Below are 19,516 nucleotides of genomic sequence, written 5' to 3' on the forward strand. Positions count from 1 at the left end.
GCAATTCTGTTTCTGGTAATTTATCTTACAAATATATGTACATGAAAATGTTTGCTATAGCATTGACTATACTAGCAGATCAGGAATGTAGGACTAGTTAAGTAAGTTTTGGGAAATCCATATAATAGTATGCTTTGTGGCCATGAGAAGGACTGAAATTCCTGGCTGTGTTCATGTGGAACAGTCTCCAAAAATATTTCTATTAAACATTGCGTAGATAACAGATCTTTTATTAAGAGAAAACAGCAAGTACACAGTGTATTCTCCCACTTAATTGTTTTAAATGTGTTAAAACAATTTAAAAAAGAGGGTGCACATACATACATGTACTTTTTGTATTTGCAAATGCCTGGAACTATTTTGGAAAAATACACAAGAAATTTTAACAGGTTTGCTTTGGGAGAAGTGGCCTCTAGGATAGGTGGGAGACTTCCTTTTTATTGTCTGAAATTTTTATTGTTTGAAATTTTTATGTTTATATTTGTTTTTCATTAAATCTAAAAACTAGTATATAAAGTTACAGTAAACATTTTGACATTTAAATAACTTTCTCTACCATTTTAAAGCTACTTTTCTGATTTGATTGGATTACCTCTCTACATCTCTGCACCCTTTCACTGTAGTCTTTCAGTAATAGGACAACAAAATTTCAGAATCGTTTCACTCCATTGGAATTTATGGTTACTTTCCAAATTCAGAGAACTTTACACAAATTTATGTAACTTACTGGGTTAATAAGTTTATCTTAAAATGGACAATAGCTTCTTTTAGGATAGATTTTCATATCTTAATGACAGAAGTTCAATTCCCTAGGATTTTAAAGGAACTTAAATATAATCTGATTCAGATGTTCATTATGCACATTTTGAAGAGAAATGATCCATAATTTTCCCGAGATTCTCAAAGAGGGGGCTTATTAATGACGAATTTCTGAAAAACTAATATATATTGTAGTGGTTATTTGCTTCTGCATGTGTACTTGCACACACATATAGATTACTGCTTAATGAGACATTGCACACTGTTAACATGTGACGTTATGACTGTACTTGAGTTCTAATCTGGCCACTGCAGTACCCTCCTCTATATTACACTTTATGATTTCAATCCTGTTCCTTCTTTTCTTTTTAGGAACTGTTACAATGAGCGATTATTACCCTGGTAATATATATTGAAACCCCTGTCTGTACTGTATTCTTTTATGTTGTTTGGTCTCTTTATATGCCTTTGGTATCCATTCATATTTAATAAAGATGACTATGTAAGTGGTCTAGATATTCTTGGATTTCTGCCTGGCAACATTTTCTATAGTACTGATGGAGGCATAATGATTTGTACTTTTCTCCTTAATTTCACTCGGCTTTCTGCTTGGGAACATAAGAATAAATGAAAAGAGGTACCAAAAGATATGACTTTATATGTGTTTGATCTAATAGCTCTGGCTAGAATTTTAGTAGTGTTGAGTAATGATTGTGAATGTGAGCATTTTTGTCTTTTTTCTCATCCTAGTGGAAAATCTTTCAGTCATTGACTGTAGAGTATGTTGTTAGCTGTGGGGTTTTCATAAATACCTTTTATCATGCTAAGGAATTTCCTCCTTATTCTTAGTTTACTAAAAGTTTTTATTGTGACAGAGTGTTAGATTTTGCCTTTTCTGCGTTGAGGTGATCATGTGGCTTTTCTCTCCATGATGTATTCCTGAGATAAATCTCACTTGGTCATAGTGAATAGTCTTTTTAGTATGGTGTTGGGTTTGTTTTGCTAATATTTTGTGGAGGTCTTTTGTATCATTTATAAGAGATATTCTGTAATTTTCTATTTTTATGAAGTCTTTGATATCAAGGTAGTGCTAGCCTCATAGATTGAATTAGAAAAAATATTTCCTCTTCAATTTTTGGAGGGAGGGTTTGAGAAGGATTGGTATTAATTTTTCTTTAAATCTTTGGTAAAATTCACTTGTTAAGCTGTGTATTTTAGTACTTTGCTAGAAGGTTTTTTTTTTCTTTTAATGATGTACTCTCTTGTTATAGGTCTATTAACATTTTCTATTTCTTCTTGAGTCGGTTAAGGTTATTTGCAAGGGATATGTCCATATCTCCTAGGTTATCTAATTTTTGGTGTGCAGTTGTTCATAGCATTCTCATATATATATTTTTTGATGATGGATGTTAACAAGATTTATTGGGTGATCATTTCACAGCCTATACAAATATCAAACCAATATGTGGTACACCCAAAACTAATATAATGTTATATGTCAATTGTATCTAAATTAAAAAAATGAAATATGCCCTGCACTCATACATTTCTATTAATTGTTGAAATAATATGTATTTTCATACTGCTTGGCAGATTACCACTGCCATTGTTGTCTGAGAGCCTCCCATTATCCCAGCAGCCAGGACATTGGGATACCCTGGATCCAGCAATCTTACAATTTTTTTAAATGTTTAAGTTTGGTAGTAATATTCCACTTCTCTTTCTGATTTTAGCTATTTACATCCTCTCTTGTTTCCTTAGTCTAGCTAACAGTTTATTTTGTTACTCTTTTAGAAGAACCAACTATTGATTTCATTAATTTTCTCAATTATTTTTCTAATCTGTATTTTATTTACGTGTTTTAATCTTTACTATTTCTGTTCTAATTTTGGGTTTATTCTCCATTTTTGAGTTCCTTAAGTTGTAAAGTTAGATTGTTGATTTGAGATCTTTTTAAATGTACATTTAATAAATTTCCATCTGTGTATTGCTTTTTCTGGATCCCATATGTTTTTGTTGTGTTTTTTGTTTCATTCTTCTCTAAATATTTTCTAATTTCTTTTGTGATTTCTCCTTTGAACCATTACGAATGGTTTGTTCAATTTCCACATATTTGAAATTTTCAGTATTTCTTGTAGTATTGATTTCTAATTTCTGTTGTCATTAATGAAAATGCTTTGTATGCTATCTATCTTCTGAAATCTATTGTGACTTGTTTTATGGCCTAACATATGGTTTGTCCTGGAGAATGTTCCATGTGTAGTTGAGCAGAATGTGTTTTCTGGTGATGTTGTGTGAACTGTTCTTTATATGTCTGTTAGGTCTATTGTGCTGTACAAGTTTTCTGTTTCCTTACTTTTCTTCTGTCTAATCGTTCTATTATTGAAAGTATGATATTGATATTTACAACTATTGTAGAACTTTTTATTTCTTCATTTCTGTCCATTTTTAAAAAATTTTTTATAATTATATCTTATTGTATTGAATCTTTTATTAACAAATGATGTCACTCTTTGTCTCTTAACCTTTTTTAAAAAAAACTTTGTGGTTAAAAAAACATAAAATTTACCTGCCGAACCCTTTGTAAGTTCTAATATTTTTCAGCTATGTTCATATTGTTGTGTAACATATCTCTAGAACTTATCATTTTCCAAAACTGAAAGTGTATACAAATTGAACAACTCCACAATTCTCTTTTCTCACAGTTCTTGGTATGCATTCTAGCAACATCATTTTGACTACATATTTCATGTTATTGGAATCATATAGTATTTGTCCTTTTGTGACTGGCTTGACTCAACCTAATGTCTTCAAGTTTCACCCATGTTATAGCCATGTTGTAGTATGTGACAGGATTTCCTTTCTTTTAAGGCTGAGTTATTTTTCATTGTATGTATGCCACATTATATTTATACATTCATTTGTTGTTGAACATTTGCACTGCTTCCACCTCTCGGCTATTGTGAATAATGCTATAATGAACATGGCTGTGCAAGTACATCTCTCTTTGAAATCCCACTTTTAATTCTTTTCAATATATACCTCGGATTCAGAGATTGTTGTTGCATGTGGTAATTCTGATTTTTCTAGTAATCTCTTAAAAATTTAAAGTCTCTCTCATTTCATTTTAATATAGTCAATCCGTCTCTCTTTTACTTATTATTGTTTGCATGGAATATCTTTTAACATCCTTTTACTTTTAACATATTTGTGTCTTTGGATATAATGTGAGTCTCTCGTAGACAGCATATAGTTGTATCATGTTTTTTTAAAAAGTCATTCTGCTTATCTCTATCTTTTGATTGGAGAGGTCAAACCATTTATATTTAAAGTAATAACTCAAAGAAGAACTTGTTTTCAACATTTCTTAGTGTTTTTATCCATCATTTCATCTGTTACTGCCTTTTTGTTTAGTTGATTTTTTTTGTAGTGAAAATTTTTATTTCCCTTATTTCCTTTTGTCTATATTCTGTATATATTTTGTGTTTAACATAGGAATTTAACATCTCAAAGTTCTAATGATCTAATTTGAATTTATGCCAGCTTAAATACCATACAAAAACTCTGCTTCTATACAGCTTCATCCTCTTTATTTTTGTTATTAAAATCACAAATTGCAACTTTATACATTGTGTGCCCAATTATATAGATTAATAATAACTTTTTTACCATTTGTCTTTTAACTCATATAGGAAATAAAAAAAATTCCAATAATACTACCTTTAAATTGTTTATGTATTTACCTTTATTAGAGATCTTAATTTCTTCATTGTGGTCTAGCTTCCTTTTATTTCATTCTGAAGGACTTCCTTTAGCATTTTTTGCAGGGAAGGTCTAGTTGTAATGAACTTCAGTTTCTGTTTATCTGGGGATATAATAATTGCACCCTCATTTTTTTAATGACATTTTTGCCAATCATAGAATTCTTGGTTGAAATATTTTTTCACCGATCGAATATATCAACCCATTTCTGTCTTCCAAGATTTCTGATTAGAAATTGGCTGATAGTCTTACTGAGTATATGTTGCTTCTGCGTATACGTTATATGATAAGTTGCTTATTTCTTGCTGCTTTGAGGATTATTTTATGGTTTTTGGATTTTGGCAGTTTAATTATAATGTCTCAGTAGATCTCCGAGTTGATCCTACTTGGAATTTGTGGAATTTCTTGGCTTTGTAGATTCCTGTCTTTCATCATCATATTGGGGAGTTTTCAGCCACCTTTTCAAATATACTTTGTGTACTTTTCTCTTTTTCTGGGATTCCCACAGTGAGGACATTAGTAGGATTGGTGGTGTCACACAGGTCCCTTAGACTCTCTTCAGTTTTCTCCTTTTTTCTTTCTGTTCCTTACAATCAATAATTTCAGTTGTCCTATTTTCAAGTTTGCTTATTCTGCTTCCTCATATCTGCTTTTGAACTGCACTAGTGTCTTTCATAGTAGTTATTTTCCTTTTCAGCTTTCTAATTTCATTATGGCTCCTTTTTAAAGTTTCTGTTTTTAATGATATTCTCATTTTGTTCAGGCATTGTTTTTCTGTCCTTGTCCTTTCGGTTTTTGAACATCATTAAGGTAGCTGTTTTAAGATCTTTTGTCTAGTAATTCCAATAGGTGAGCATCTTTGGGTACATTTCTGTTGATTTATTCATTTGAATGGGCCATTCGTTAATGTTTCTTTTTATATTTTGTGGGGTTTGTTTGGTGGGTTTTTTTGTTGTTTTTGAATACTGGACATATGAAATTTTTAATGTGGTAACTCTGGAAATGAACTTGTCCCCCTTCTTTTTTTGATTTTTGTAGGGTATTTCTGTGCTAGTGATCAGCCTAGTGTGAAAACTTATGCTCTTTTCAGGTCTTTTCTGAGCCATTATCTTTCCTTTGGAGTGTGCAGTGCCTTTCAGAATTCCCTTACATAAACAGTTGTTATTGAATGTCCAGTAAAACTTTGTATGACTCCTTTAAATATCTTGGTAGTCACTCTAGCTGATATGAGTTGCAACACGGTAGCCAGCCTCTGTGCCTGCACCTTACCAGCCAGGTGTAGCAATCTGCAGTCAGAACATAGAAATTTGTTTTTTGGAGGACATTATCATTATTGCTCACCCTGACTAGCAAGCTGCGTCAGAATCACATATTACTGTTCCCACAGCTGCCTACCTGCCGCAAAGTCAAAGAGTAGAAAATTGGGTAACTGCTATCACACTGAAGATTGAAATTGACTAATAGTAACTGCAATTTACCAGCTAAGCTTTCCCTTGGAAGTACAAGAGTACACATTCATGCTAGAGTTTCAGAATAGTTACATCAGTTTCTGCCATAACAATTGCTATCTAGGTATACAGATGGATTCCTGGCACTCCCTGCTCTGCCATTTCCCTGGACATTCTTTTCTTCTCTTTTTGATAATCTGTGAAGAAGGGTCTGTGAACTAGCTTCACATTGTCATCTTTACCAGGAACTCAAGCCATGCAATCATAATATTTTTTTCTGTACTTCTTGAATTTGCTTTCATAATATACACCTCTAATAAAAGAGCCTCATATGGTGTTTTGCCTCAGTGATGGGATTATATAATTATCTTTCAAAGGTCTTGTTACTTAAAGATAACCAATATGGTATTTGATTATGAAAATTAAGTCTATTACGGAAATCTCATTTTATTAATGATTAAATTGGCAGCAAGCCAGATATTTATCATAAAGTATGTTTTGATCACATTTTAATTAGGAGAAGTATAATAGTTACTTGTTGGCAAAAAGCAAGTATAAACTGTATAGTCTAATTATTATTATTATTTTTTTAGGCGAGGCGACCCTTGGTTGACCTCACAGATTGCGAGGACTTTGTCACCTTGCAATCCCCCCTTATTTTTATTTTATTTTATTTTTTATTTTTTTACACTTACAGCACCTGGTCTTCCTAGGTGGTCTCCCAACCAAGTACTAACCAGGCTCGACTCTGCTTAGTTTCCGTGATCAGACGGGATCGGGCTTGTTCAGGGTGACATGGCAGTAGGCTATATAGTCTAATTATGACGTTAATTAATACTTTATTAAAATTAACTTTCTTAGATAAGACCTACATAAGCGGTATACTTATAATTGATGATTTTCTTCTTAAAATCAAATGATGTTTTTGGTCTTAAAGTGCTGCATTTGTTTTTTTAGTGGGAATTAGTGATGTTGAATTAAATAGTGTTGAATAAATAATGTAGTTTGTAAGAAGTTGCCCCAACATAGATGAATTCCTTCAATGTTATTACCTTTATTTCACCTTCTTTTTCAAAATTAAATTCTGTATATTTACCTTGATAGGGGAAGCAGTAGAAGAGAGTTCATATGATTTATGCCTGAAAATATAAAACTCAGAGTTTTAGAATAGAAAACTCTACATTTCTTATAGACTTTCTATATATCGAAGATAAGTAGGATATCTCAGCTTTTTACCTTTGGAGCCCTCAAATTGAGAATTACTGACTCATTAATACTTGTTGCACTATCTTGATTTAGTAGCTTTATGGCTATAAAACATTTATTTTACATGACTGTAATATTTAGTAGTCATATCTTTGTAAATATACTTTTTCTCATATTTGCATAATTTTGTTTAGTATAACAACAGAGATTCTCTATTTCTGGTTTATTATTATTTAGACCTTTATTATAAGGAAGTTTCTGTTGTGTACTCTAGAAAAATGGACGTGTTATATAAATACTTTGTAACCATTTACTATGAGAAATATAATACATTTAAAATATTTAACTTGGTTTCTCTGACTGTAACTTGTTATTTTAATCATAATTGCTTATGTTTTAATTTATTACTTAATTTGTTTTTATATTCATGATATGTACATAAATTGAATGGGAATCTTCTTTGTACTTAGATTCCAGAAACTGTATTTATTACGGACTTTATTCTTATGGTTAGAAAATTAATCTTGTGGTTTGTTTGGGTAATATAAAGTTCTGCTTAAGAGGAATTTTATTTTCACAATTTTATTTACTGCTATTTATGATACTTGGTAATTAGCACTTTACCAACATATTAAATATTAATGTACCAGCCACCTTGGCTTTTAAAATTATGTAACTTAAAAAATGAAACTATATAACTTTGATATTCGTTATTTAATTTACGTAGTGTAATTATTTTTGCTGTTGTTTCTACCTTTGTTTTGTAGTTGAAACATTGTAGTCGGTATATACATGACTTATTTCCTTCACTCATCAAGAATTTGGATCCAGTACCACTTAGACATCTCCTTAATCTGGTCTCAGCTCTTGAGCCAAGTGTTCATACTGAGCAGGTAATGGTAGTTACTATTTTTTGTAATGTGAAAATTTTTATGTGATTCAGTTAATTTAACTGCTAGGTGTTGCCTAAAACCTCTAATTTCAACCTCTCTTTTTTTTTCTAAGACATTGTACTTGGCATCGATGTTAATTAAAGCATTATGGAATAATGCACTAGCAGCTAAGGCACAGCTGTCTAAACAGAGTTCTTTCGCATCTTTATTAAATACTAATCTTCCCATTGGAAATAAGAAAGGTTAGTAAAATGTAATGTATTTTTTAAAGTATGTTGCCCAAAGTTTATAACTCAGATTTGAAGTGGTTTCTGCTAAGTAGTTTCAGTTCAACCTCAATTTCAAAATAAGTTTGAGATGTGTGCTATAGTGTTTGTGAAAGGATTAATAAATTGGGATTAGCTCAGCTTTTTGGCTATCATTTCAGGTGTTTTATATTTGCTTTTACATGTATATAGTTTTCCAGGACTTTCTAAAACTTTATCATTTCACCCCAGTTTTTGTCTTCTGACGTCGTATAATACACTTTTCTTAGGCCTTTTTGTGCAGGCATCCACAACTACTACTGCAGATGGTGGGGACTTATTGCAGATTTCCCTACCTGTATCTTGTTGATTATGTAATAAGAACAACTGATATACTGTCCCAAAGAAGCTCAGTCATTTAGAATATTTCCCTCCTGTTTTTTCCTTTTCCTTCAGAGGAAGAAGAGCTCAGAAGAGCAGCTCCATCACCTTGTAAGTTGAGTCTTAGAAATGCATGGCAAGATGACTCATACTTTTGTATTGATGATCATGTAGAGTTCATTGATTTTATATATTTGTATTAGAGTCATAAAGTTGGATATGTTTAAACCATTAATATTTTGACTTAATTGAAAACATGTATATCCTCTTTAGAAATAATTGGTAAGTGTTAATTGCAGATTGTGTTTTGGCTACTTAGTATAAAGCTTTGGTTAATCAAAGAATCAGAAGACTATGTCATTCTGGTAGATTCATGTTAGTACAAATTAGAAGTTAAAACAAAAAATTTATTTAATATAGGGTCACCAGCAGCTAGTCCTCAAAGTAGTGATAACAGTGATACTCATCAAAGTGGAGGCAGTGATATTGAAATGGATGAGCAACTTATTAATAGAACCAAACATGTGCAACAGCGACTTTCAGACACAGAGGTATGAAAACAACCCTTTCCCTATACCCCTAAAGTGATTTTTGGGTTTCCATCATGTTTATCCTTAGAACTGGGAATATAAACGTGATCTATGTTGAGAACTAATCTCTCTTTAAGTAATTTATTGAGGTCATTTACTTTCCTTTGAGTTTTTAATTCTATTTTGTATTGTTCAAAGAAATATGTCAACACTGGCAGCCTTTTAAAAAGTACAGTGCATCAATGTCAGTTACTCTTTCTTACTAGTTTAAATATTTATTTAAATCTATTTGTTTCTAAATACAGGAATCCATGCAGGGAAGTTCTGATGAAACTGCCAACAGTGGTGAAGATGGAAGCAGTGGTCCTGGTAGCAGTAGTGGACATAGTGATGGATCTAGCAATGAGGTGAATTCTAGCCATGCAAGCCAATCAGCTGGGAGCCCTGGCAGTGAGGTACAGTCAGAAGACATTGCAGATATTGAAGCCCTTAAAGAAGAAGATGAAGATGATGATCATGGTCATAATTCTCCTAAAAGCAGTTGTGGTACTGATCTTCGGAACAGAAAGTTAGATAGTCAAACAGGCATTTGCTTAGGGGATTCCCAAGGCCCATCAGAAAGAAGTGGGACAAGTAATGGAACAGGAAAGGACCTGGTTTTCAACACCGAGTCAATGCCATCGGTAGATAATCGAATACGAATGCTAGATACCTGTTCACACTCGGAAGACCCAGAACATGATATTTCAGGGGAAATGAATGCTGCTCATATAGCACAAGCATCTCAGGAATCTTGTATTACACGCACTGGTGACTTTCTTGGTGAGACTATTGGGAATGAACTATTTAATTGTCGGCAGTTCATTGGTCCACAGCATCACCATCACCACCACCACCATCATCACCACCATGATGGGTAAGTCTGCTTAAAAATAAACAGTTTATATTTCCTTTAGGGAAATAATTATAGCCTATGTTTATTCAATTGCATTGTAGTCTACATCATTGCTATCAAATAAGAATATAGTGTAACCTACAAATGCATGCCACATATATGTAACTTTTAATTTTCTAGTGAGCACATTTTAAAAAGCAAAATGAAACAGATTAATTTTAATTATAAATGTTATTTAAAGCAGCAGTATCTAAAATGTCTTCACATGTAATCAGTCTAAAAATTACTAAGATTTTTTTGTACGAAGTCTTCACTATTTCATGCATATTTTATACTTATACCACATCTCAGTTTAGACCAGCCACTTTTTACGTGTGCAGTGGCTACATGTGGCTAGTGGCTATCATTGGACAGCACAGATCTAGGTCTTTAACTCCTTGTAATAATTGCTTAATAGCAGGTATAAGATTGCTAGTGGAAACTTCCATTAAAGTATGGTCATGAGAAGGGAAGTTTTACACACATTCTAATTTTAGGGTATTAGTAAGGATAAAACTTTTTGATTATTTAACAGTAAGTGATTCTGTCACTAGTGTTAAAATATTAGGCAAAGTGCTTAATTTTTCTTCTCATTATTTTCTCATCTATAAATAAGAATAATAGTACTCATCTTGGTTTATTGTTAGCATTTCATAAGCTAATATGATTGGCACATTAGAGCTTAATAAATTTTAGCTGCTATTTATTATAACTGTCATTACAAGTAGTAATATTTGAGTCGATGATGAAATATGAGTATATGTTTTATCGGGATGAGTTTTCTTAGACTTGACAATTTGCCAGGCCTTTCAGAATTCAGTATGGTTGTTTTGGAGAACTACATATTCACATATATTACTACTATATTTCCTTTGCCTTGTTCTTGTCACTAACCCATGTGAGTTTAAGGTAATTTTTCTCAGCCTTGGCAATATTGACATTTGGGCCAGATAATTCCTTGTTTTGCATTAGCAGCAATGTGAATGCTGCCCTGTGTGTTGTAGGGCAGCATCCCTAGCCTCTTCCCTTAGATGCCAGCAGCATCTCTCAAGTTTTGATAACCAAAAATGGCTCTAGACATTGCCAAGATGTCCCTCCCATAGGCCAAAATCACTTCCGATTGAGAACCACTGGTTTATGGTCTGACATTACAGATATGCACATTCAGAGTTTTCCCCAGAGTAACTCATACTGAAGACAAAGCAATTAGTTCATAAAACTGAGAAATATATTCAGTTTGTCACATTGCATATCTCTTTCAGTTTTCTAACCCACAACAATCTCCTACCCCACTGACCTAATGATTTGATTTTTTTTATGTTAGCGTTTTCCATATTCTTTGCATATGATACTATTTATGAGTCTCTTTAAGTGAATCCTAAACTTTTCTTTTTCATGTTATTTTTTATTCTTTTGTCTTTACCTCCTTAGAGCATCCAGTATTGTATGTTTTAGAAGTGAGTGCTAAATAGGTGTTTATCAAGTTAAAAGTCCCTGAATTAATATTAACCATATTAGAATGCAGACTTAAATTGAAATGTTTTCCTGGTAGTGATCTCATTTGATTCTGCACTTGTATGAATAAATGTAAACAAATTTTAAGGTTCACATTGTGATTTGAGTTCATAAAATAATTATGTAACAGTAAGTTTATCTTTGATCATCTTTTGAAGTTGTTTCAGTGAAGTGTGTTGATGGAACAGATAACATGTGGGTATATTGTAAAATTAATATAGTTCTGACATTATGGGCTTTTTATTTTTTGTAAAGCTGTCAACATTCTTAATTGTTAAAAATAAATGTAGCTTTATTCTTGAGTGTGTTATAACTTGTGCCAAATGTTTTAAGAGATATTTTTTGTTATTCACAAAGTGTAATTAGTGACTTTGTGTTCTTTTCTATGTTACAGGCATATGGTTGATGATATGCTAAGTGCAGATGATGTCAGCTGCAGTAGCTCCCAGGTCAGTGCAAAATCAGAAAAAAATATGGCTGATTTTGATGGTGAAGAATCTGGGTGTGAAGAGGAGCTAGTTCAGATTAATTCACATGCAGAGCTAACATCTCATCTCCAACAACATCTTCCCAACTTAGCATCTATTTACCATGAACATCTCAGTCAAGGTAAGATTCTGTAGTAAGTAAAGCATATTACTTTCATTGAAACAGGAATAATTTATATAACATCGTTAAAACAAATCAACAGTTAATGTTATGATACTTAAATGTTTTTGCCAAATAACTTTCATGTAGTAGTTTTCTTTCCAAGGGAGTGCAGTTATTATGAATACTCTATTATGAGTATAAAATCTTCAATTCCATCAAGAGATGTTTAGGAGAGGAAATATAAAAATATGTATAAAAAATTATAGTTCTGTATTTTAGAAAATATAAGGCTTTATTAGAAATTTTATATATTTTCAAAATTATAGTTGACATATAGTATATTAGTTTTAGATATACAACACAATGGTTAGAAATTTATATAACTTATACAGAGTGATCACCCTGATAAATCAGTGCCCATCCGACACCATATATAGTTATTATGATACTGCTTACTAACTGTATTCTCTGTGTTATACTTTACATCCTCATGACTATTTTGTAACTACCAACTTGTACTTCATAATTCCTTTTCTTCTTCACCCATCTCCCCAACCTGACAACTATCAAAATGCTCTCCGTATTTGTGAACTTGTTTCTGTTATGTTTGTTTGTTTATCTTGTTCTCTAGATTCCACATACAAATGAAATCATGACATTTGTCTTTTTCTGACTTCACAGTACCCTCTAGGTCCATTCATATTGTTGCAGATGGCAAGATTTCTTTCTTTTTTATGGATGAGTAATATTCTTTTGTATATATGTACCACCTTTTCTTTACCCATTCATCCACTGATGGACATTCAGGTTGCCTCTATATCTTGGCTGTTGTAAATAATGCTGCAATAAACATATGGATGCATATATCTCTTCAAAGTAGTGTTTTGGGTTTCTTCAGATAAATACCTAGAATTGAGATTACGGGATCCTACTTTGTGTCTTGTTATAGAATTTGTTTTAAAGTCTATTTTGTTTGGTATTAGTATTGCCACCCCAAATTTTTTTGTTTTGTTTCCATTTTCATGAAATATCTTTTCCTAGCCCTTTACTTTTGGCCTTTGTGTCTTTTGATCTTAAGTGAGTCTCTTGTAGGCAGCATATGTGAAGGTTTTGTCTTCTTATCCATTCTGCCACCTATGTCTTTTTGATTGGAGCCTTTAATTCACTTACATTTATACTGATTGTTGCTAGATCTGTTACTGCCATTTTATTAATATTTTTGAATTCTTTTCTTAAAGTCATCCCTATAACATTTCTTGTAATACTGGTTTGGTAGTGATGAATTCTTTTAGCATTTTCATGTCTGGGAAGCTCTTTATCTGCCTTTCAATTCTAAGTGATATCTTTGATGGATAGAGTAATCTTTGGTAGTAGGTCCTTACTTTTCATCACTTTGAATATTTCCTGCCACTCTCTTCTGGCCTGCAAAGTTTCTGTTGAGAAATCAGCCGATAGTCTTATGGTAGCTCACTTACAGGTAACTAACTGCTTTTCTCTTGCTGCTTTTAAGATTCTCTCTTTGTCTTTAACCTTTGACATTTTAATTATGGTGTGCCTTGGTGTGGGCCTCTTTGGGTTTATTTTGTTTGGAATTCTCTCTGCTTCCTGGGCTAGTATGTCTATTTCCTTTGCCAGGTTAGTGAAGTTTTCCATGATTGTTTCTTTAAATAGGTTTTCAATTCCTTGCTCTCTTCTCCTTCTGGTATCCCTATGATGTGAATGTTGTTAGACTTGATGTTGTCCCAGAGGACCCTTAAATTATCTTCATTTTTTTGGATTCTTTTTTCTTCTGCTGTTCTGATTGAGCGTTTTCTGCTACCTTATCTTCCAAATCGCTGATTCGATTCATTGCCTCATCAAATCTACTGTTGATTCCTTCTGTTCTTCATTTCAGTTATTGCATTCTTCATTTCTACTCGTTCTTTTTTATGTTTTCTGTCTCTATTTTTATGTTTCATATCTTTTTGTTGAAGTTCTCTCTCAGATCATTGAGCATCCTTATAACCAGTATTTTGATTCTGCATCTGTTTGACTCATGCTTGTCTCCTTTTTGTTGAGTTCCTTTTCTGGAGCTTTGTTCTCTTTCATTTAGAATATGTTTCTTTGTCTCCCTATTTTGACTGCCTCCCTGTATTTGTTTCTATGTTTTAGGTAGAGCTGCTATGTCTTCTGCTCTTAGCAGAGTGGCTTTATGTAGTAGGTGTCCTTTGGGGCCAAGTGGTGGTGTCTCTTTGGTCATCTGAGCCAAGTGCTCCAGGCGTGTCCCTTATGTGGATTTTGTATGCCCTCCTGTTGTAGTTGAGTGGTGTTGGTTGCTGTTTGCATGTCAGTGGGAAGGAATGACCCTCAGGCTGATTGGTTGTGAGGACTGGTTGATTGTGAGGATTGGCCGTGAGTACAGTGGAAGAGCTGTTGTACAGGGGCTGACCCGACGAAGCAGGATTTGCTTTTTAGCGAGGCTCTGGTGTCTGCCCACTCTTTCCTTAGGGTGTGTTTTTTGTGAAGGTGGTTGGGTGGTGCTCTGGTGTATTCTGAAGCTGACTACCAGGTGTGTGGGTTCTGGGGCCTTTTGTGAGTGGCTCTGGTATAGGCCAAGGTCCGCTGCTGCCTGGGGCCACTTGGCATGAGCTACAAAGTGATTTGCAGATGGTTGCCCCTTGTTCTAGGCTTGGAGGTACATGAGAGAAGGCTATGCTGAGAAGTAAGGCTGGTTGCCACAAGTGCTGGCTTGGGGTTTGCTCAGTAAGAGGTATAAGATATGCCAAGGCAACATACTGCTTGTTTGGTGTTTGTGAAACTTTGAGAAATTTGGGGAAGATCTGCAGTATGAACCAGGACAGTCTGTTTGTATGGAAAAGCTACTGGAAGCGGCTTGGGTGGCCCCATAAGTTGGGTGGAGTAGGGTCAGGGAATTGCTAGGGTTGGGGGAATGGTGTTAGGTGAAGGGGTCTCAGATATGTTGGCCACCTGCATCTTCACGCAGGGAGTGGGGAGGGCTCAACAAACAATGGATTATACCAGCACTTTTGTCTGATAGAAAGTTGCCCCTCTAGCCTTCACCCTGAAGCCAGATAATTCAGTTCTTCTCCATGTGTCTTTGGCATCTTTTGTGCTGTCGTTCTAGATCTGGAGCTCAGAGCAGATGAGTCTGTAATTGAGTAAGCCTGTGTGCAGGCCTTTTAAGAAGAACGCCTAGGACTCCAGCAGCTCTCCTTTTTACTCAACCTCATTCTCTGCTGAATTTCACATCCAGAAATTGTGGAGACTTCACCTACTGGCACTGGTGCTGTAGGATGGGTAGCCTGGTGTGGGTCTGGGACCCTGTTGCCCCTCATAGGGACCCTCTGAAGCTGTGATATCCCTCTTGAATTTCAACCACCATATGTGGGTATGGGGCAAGCCTGTTCTGCCTCTCCACCACTCCTACCAGTCTCGGTGTGACGACCTCTATATATCCTTAGTTATTAGACTTCTGTTCAGCTAGACTTCAGGTGGTTCTCTTTGATTTTTGTTCCGTAGTTTAGTTGTAATTTTGATGTGGTTATGAGAGGAGGCAAGCGCAGTGTTTACCTGCTCTGTCATCTTGACCGGATATTCAGAAATCTTAGGGCTTAAAAATAAATTACACAGTATCACATATTGAATGATTCCATTTCTATAAAGTGTCTAGGATAGGCACATTTGTAGAGACAGACCATAGATTAGTAGTTGTCTTGGACTAGTGAGGGTTGAGGGGAAATAAGAGGAGGGGTGACTGCTAAAGGGCAAGGTGTTTTTTTCACCTGGAATGAGATGCTCATAAAAACAATGTTTCTCATCACTCCAAATCTAAAATAGTAATAGGACATGACCAGATTTGAAAGAATGGAGGAGGTTAAAGAATAGTAGAAGAAAAAGGAGGAAAGAGAAAAATTAAGAGAGAGAAAAACAGTTTTAGAATTGGCAATTTAAAGTTCTTTATCCAACCTCTTTCTTGGTTAGGTACATTCAGCACTTGCTAGCCTAGGAAATGAATTTTGGGATGCCAGTACATTGCAAACTAAGTAAACTTATCTATTAGAATTATTCCAGAAGGTTATGGTCAGACCTAGAGACACATCTTGTGGACCTTTGCAACAGCTTACTGATATCAGATGTTACTTGTACGTAATCTAGATAAGGTTACCTTGTTTTTTTTTGTTGCTGTTTGTTTGTTTATTTTTTTACTGTCGGGTTATTGTGGTTGTTGAGAAATGAATGGGTTAAGATTGAGGTCATTCAAACTTGACATTATATTAAATTTTGGCCAGTTTTCTATTATCCCATTTTCCTTTTATACAGTATTATGCATATATTTTATTAGATGAAGTTAGAAGTTGTGCGTCATTAGTAAATATTAATGCTGTTTAAATCTTCTTTGTATTACTATGTATTTAATACTCTAAAGAACTCTTCCAACACAGTAAGGCAGTTCAGTTTAGAAATGGGCATAAGGTTTGAAGATACAGAAATGGTAAATAAATACATGAAAAAGTGTTCAGTATTTCTCTAGTCATCTGGAAAATGCAAATTAAAACGTGAATGCCATACTACTACTTAGGTACTGGAATGGGTGAAATTAAGGCCTAACGATAACGAATGACACTAAGGATGGAGAGCAGCTGGAACATTGCTGTCAAAGAATATAAAATAGTATAGCTGGTTTGGAGAATGGTTTCTTATAAAGTTAATGTGTACCTACCATGTGACTCAGCAGTTCCTGTTCTAGTTATTTATCCAAGAAAATGAAAAACATGCCCACAAAAAGATGTGTACATGAATGTTCATACTTGCTTTATTCATAAGAACCTCAACTGGAGGAATTAACTGGTAGATAAACAGATTGTGATATATTGATGTAGTGGAATGCTACTCATCAATAAAAAGGAATGAACTGATACAAAGCAACACCATGGATTAATAGCAAAAAAAAAATTATAAGCAAATGAAGCTAGAAATAAGAGTACATACTGTATATAATTTATATGCCGTTCTAGCATATTTGAAAGTAATTTATAGTTGTTGAAATCTACTCAGTCATTACCTGAAAGTTAAAAGGTAAAAGGTCACAAGGAAACTTTTTGTGGGGTGATAGAAATGTTCTATATCTTATGTATTTACATTATGTTTTAATAAAATTAATTTAAAAATAAACACAAACTAAAAGTCATTCCACAGACTAGGAGAAATATTTGCAGTTATATTTCTAGTAAAGGGCTTATATCCAGACAGAATATACAAGAACTTTTATAATTCAGTAGTAAAACAATTAAAAAATGGAAAATGATTTTTCACCAGAGAAAGTACATAAATGGCTAATAGGCAGCTCAGCATCATTAGTTATTAGGAAATTACCAACAAAACCACAGTGAGATTTTATTGCATACTTATTAGAATGACTAAAGTTAAAAAGAATGACCATACTGTTGTGATGGGGAGGATGTAGAGGAGCAGGAACTCGTACTCTCATAAACTGTTTGGTGGGAATGTAAAATGGCACAAACATGTTGGAAAAGAGTTTGGCAATTTCTTCAACATACATTTACTTTATGACCCAATAATTCCAACACTAAGTGTGTTTACTCAAGAGAAAGGAAAGAATATGCCCATACAAAGACTTGTTACATTGATGTTTATGGCAACATTATTCATGTTAGCCCCAAACTGGAAAGTATCCAAATGTCCATTAACTGGTAAATGTGTAAAGAAAATAGAGTATTTCCACATATGGAATATCATTCTGTAATTAAAAGGAATACATTACTGACATGTGCTTCACAACCTCAAACATCTTGCTAAGTGAATAAAGTTAGGCATAAGACTATATAGTGATTCCATTTAACATGAAATTTCCAGAAAAGGCTAATGTGTGGGGATGGAAAAACAGACTAGGACTGGGAAGTGGGATCCAGGGATTATTTGCAATTAGGTATGAGGTAATGTTTTCAGGTGATAAAAGTGTTCTAAAACTGTATTGGGGTGATTGTCGCACAGTTCTCATTTTAATGAAATCGATGTATGCGTATAATCCAATAAGGGAATTTTATGGTAAAGCTGTTGAAAAACAGAAAACGCAAAGAAGCATTTTCTTAATATGAGAGAACTAGTGAGAATTTATTTAGCTTCGTACTTAGAAAGTCTGAATTGTTATAATAAAATCTTTGAATTTAATTGGATGTTTTGAGTAAATCATCTCCAATTAAAATGTTTTTTTTTAGAATTTAGAAATGTTAGATGCTATTCAGAAGGTCATTTAGAGGAACATCCCATGGCTATAGAGTTATTTTACATAAATTTTCTTTATGCTTAATTTGAGTTTCAAGTATTTATGTAAAGTTCTCTTGACATGTGAAAAACACTAAATAATCATTCTTAATTAGAAATAGTGAAGAGACTTTGAAAACTCTTTTTCACTTTAGTCTTACCAAACTTTAAACAGTACCATTCCTTGCCATTCATAAAGCAACTCTTACGCTAATCTTGTAATTTCATTTTGTGATTTAAGAAGAGATGTATTGTTATACTTTTGATTTGTTCACTTTATGAATGCTATAATTTACTTCCCAATTTTAGCCAGCTGTGTTCCTCCATTGTGTGTTATATTTTCCCCTCCTCAGGACCTGCAGTTCATAAACATCAATACAACAGTAATGCTGTGACAGATATTAATTTGGATAATGTTTGCAAGAAAGGAAACACTTTGTTGTGGGATATAGTCCAAGATGATGATGCGGTAAGTTATTTAATAGAGCCAAAAGACTACAAAATTACAGCAAAATGCGATCAGGATAAACAGTAACTTTATGTATTTTTTGTAGGTTAATCTTTCTGAAGGATTAATAAATGAAGCAGAGAAACTTCTCTGTTCCTTAGTATGTTGGTTTACGGATAGACAGATTCGAATGAGATTCATTGAAGGTTGCCTTGAAAATTTAGGAAACAACAGGTAAATAGGAATTTAAAAATTTTTTTATATAGTCAAAGTTCATTTTGTGTATTATTGACTAGGTGTGCTGAATTCATAGCATTTAATTTACTATTATCAACCAATTTTTTAGTAATTGTGGTTTTCATAATTCAGTTTAAAAACTTCCCTTACAGGGTTTATATTTCATCACTTAAGCTTGTTTTTTTCCAGCACTTTTTGGTATCCTTGGTTAGATCCCCTCCGACAGAAACAAAGGAATAATAATACTCTCTTCTTGATTCTGGAAACAGAGTTGTCATTACTCTG

The 19,516-nt window shown here is 33.5% G+C and overlaps 1 protein-coding gene and 1 pseudogene across 10 annotated transcripts in view; one reads left to right on the forward strand and one right to left on the reverse strand.

Annotated features, from left to right (window-relative positions):
- USP34 (ubiquitin specific peptidase 34) overlaps window positions 1–19,516 on the forward strand; it is a 210,222-nt gene that overhangs the window by 78,881 nt on the left and 111,825 nt on the right. For 8 of the 10 annotated variants that reach the window (XM_039887053.1, XM_039887052.1, XM_039887050.1 and 5 more), the window contains 8 exons: window positions 7,943–8,068; window positions 8,181–8,310; window positions 8,770–8,805; window positions 9,115–9,245; window positions 9,530–10,140; window positions 12,068–12,282; window positions 18,900–19,015; window positions 19,101–19,228. In XM_039887053.1, the coding sequence (XP_039742987.1) occupies window positions 7,943–8,068; window positions 8,181–8,310; window positions 8,770–8,805; window positions 9,115–9,245; window positions 9,530–10,140; window positions 12,068–12,282; window positions 18,900–19,015; window positions 19,101–19,228 (1,493 nt within the window). The remainder of the gene's footprint in view (window positions 1–7,942; window positions 8,069–8,180; window positions 8,311–8,769; window positions 8,806–9,114; window positions 9,246–9,529; window positions 10,141–12,067; window positions 12,283–18,899; window positions 19,016–19,100; window positions 19,229–19,516) is intronic. The other 2 variants (XM_039887054.1, XM_039887055.1) reach the window with 1 other exon arrangement.
- On the reverse strand, window positions 6,658–6,776 carry LOC120622409 (uncharacterized; annotated as a pseudogene).

This window comes from Pteropus medius, unplaced genomic scaffold (genome assembly GCF_902729225.1).
Source record: "Pteropus medius unplaced genomic scaffold, Ma_sr-lr_union100, whole genome shotgun sequence".
NCBI classification, from domain to species: domain Eukaryota; kingdom Metazoa; phylum Chordata; class Mammalia; order Chiroptera; family Pteropodidae; genus Pteropus; species Pteropus medius.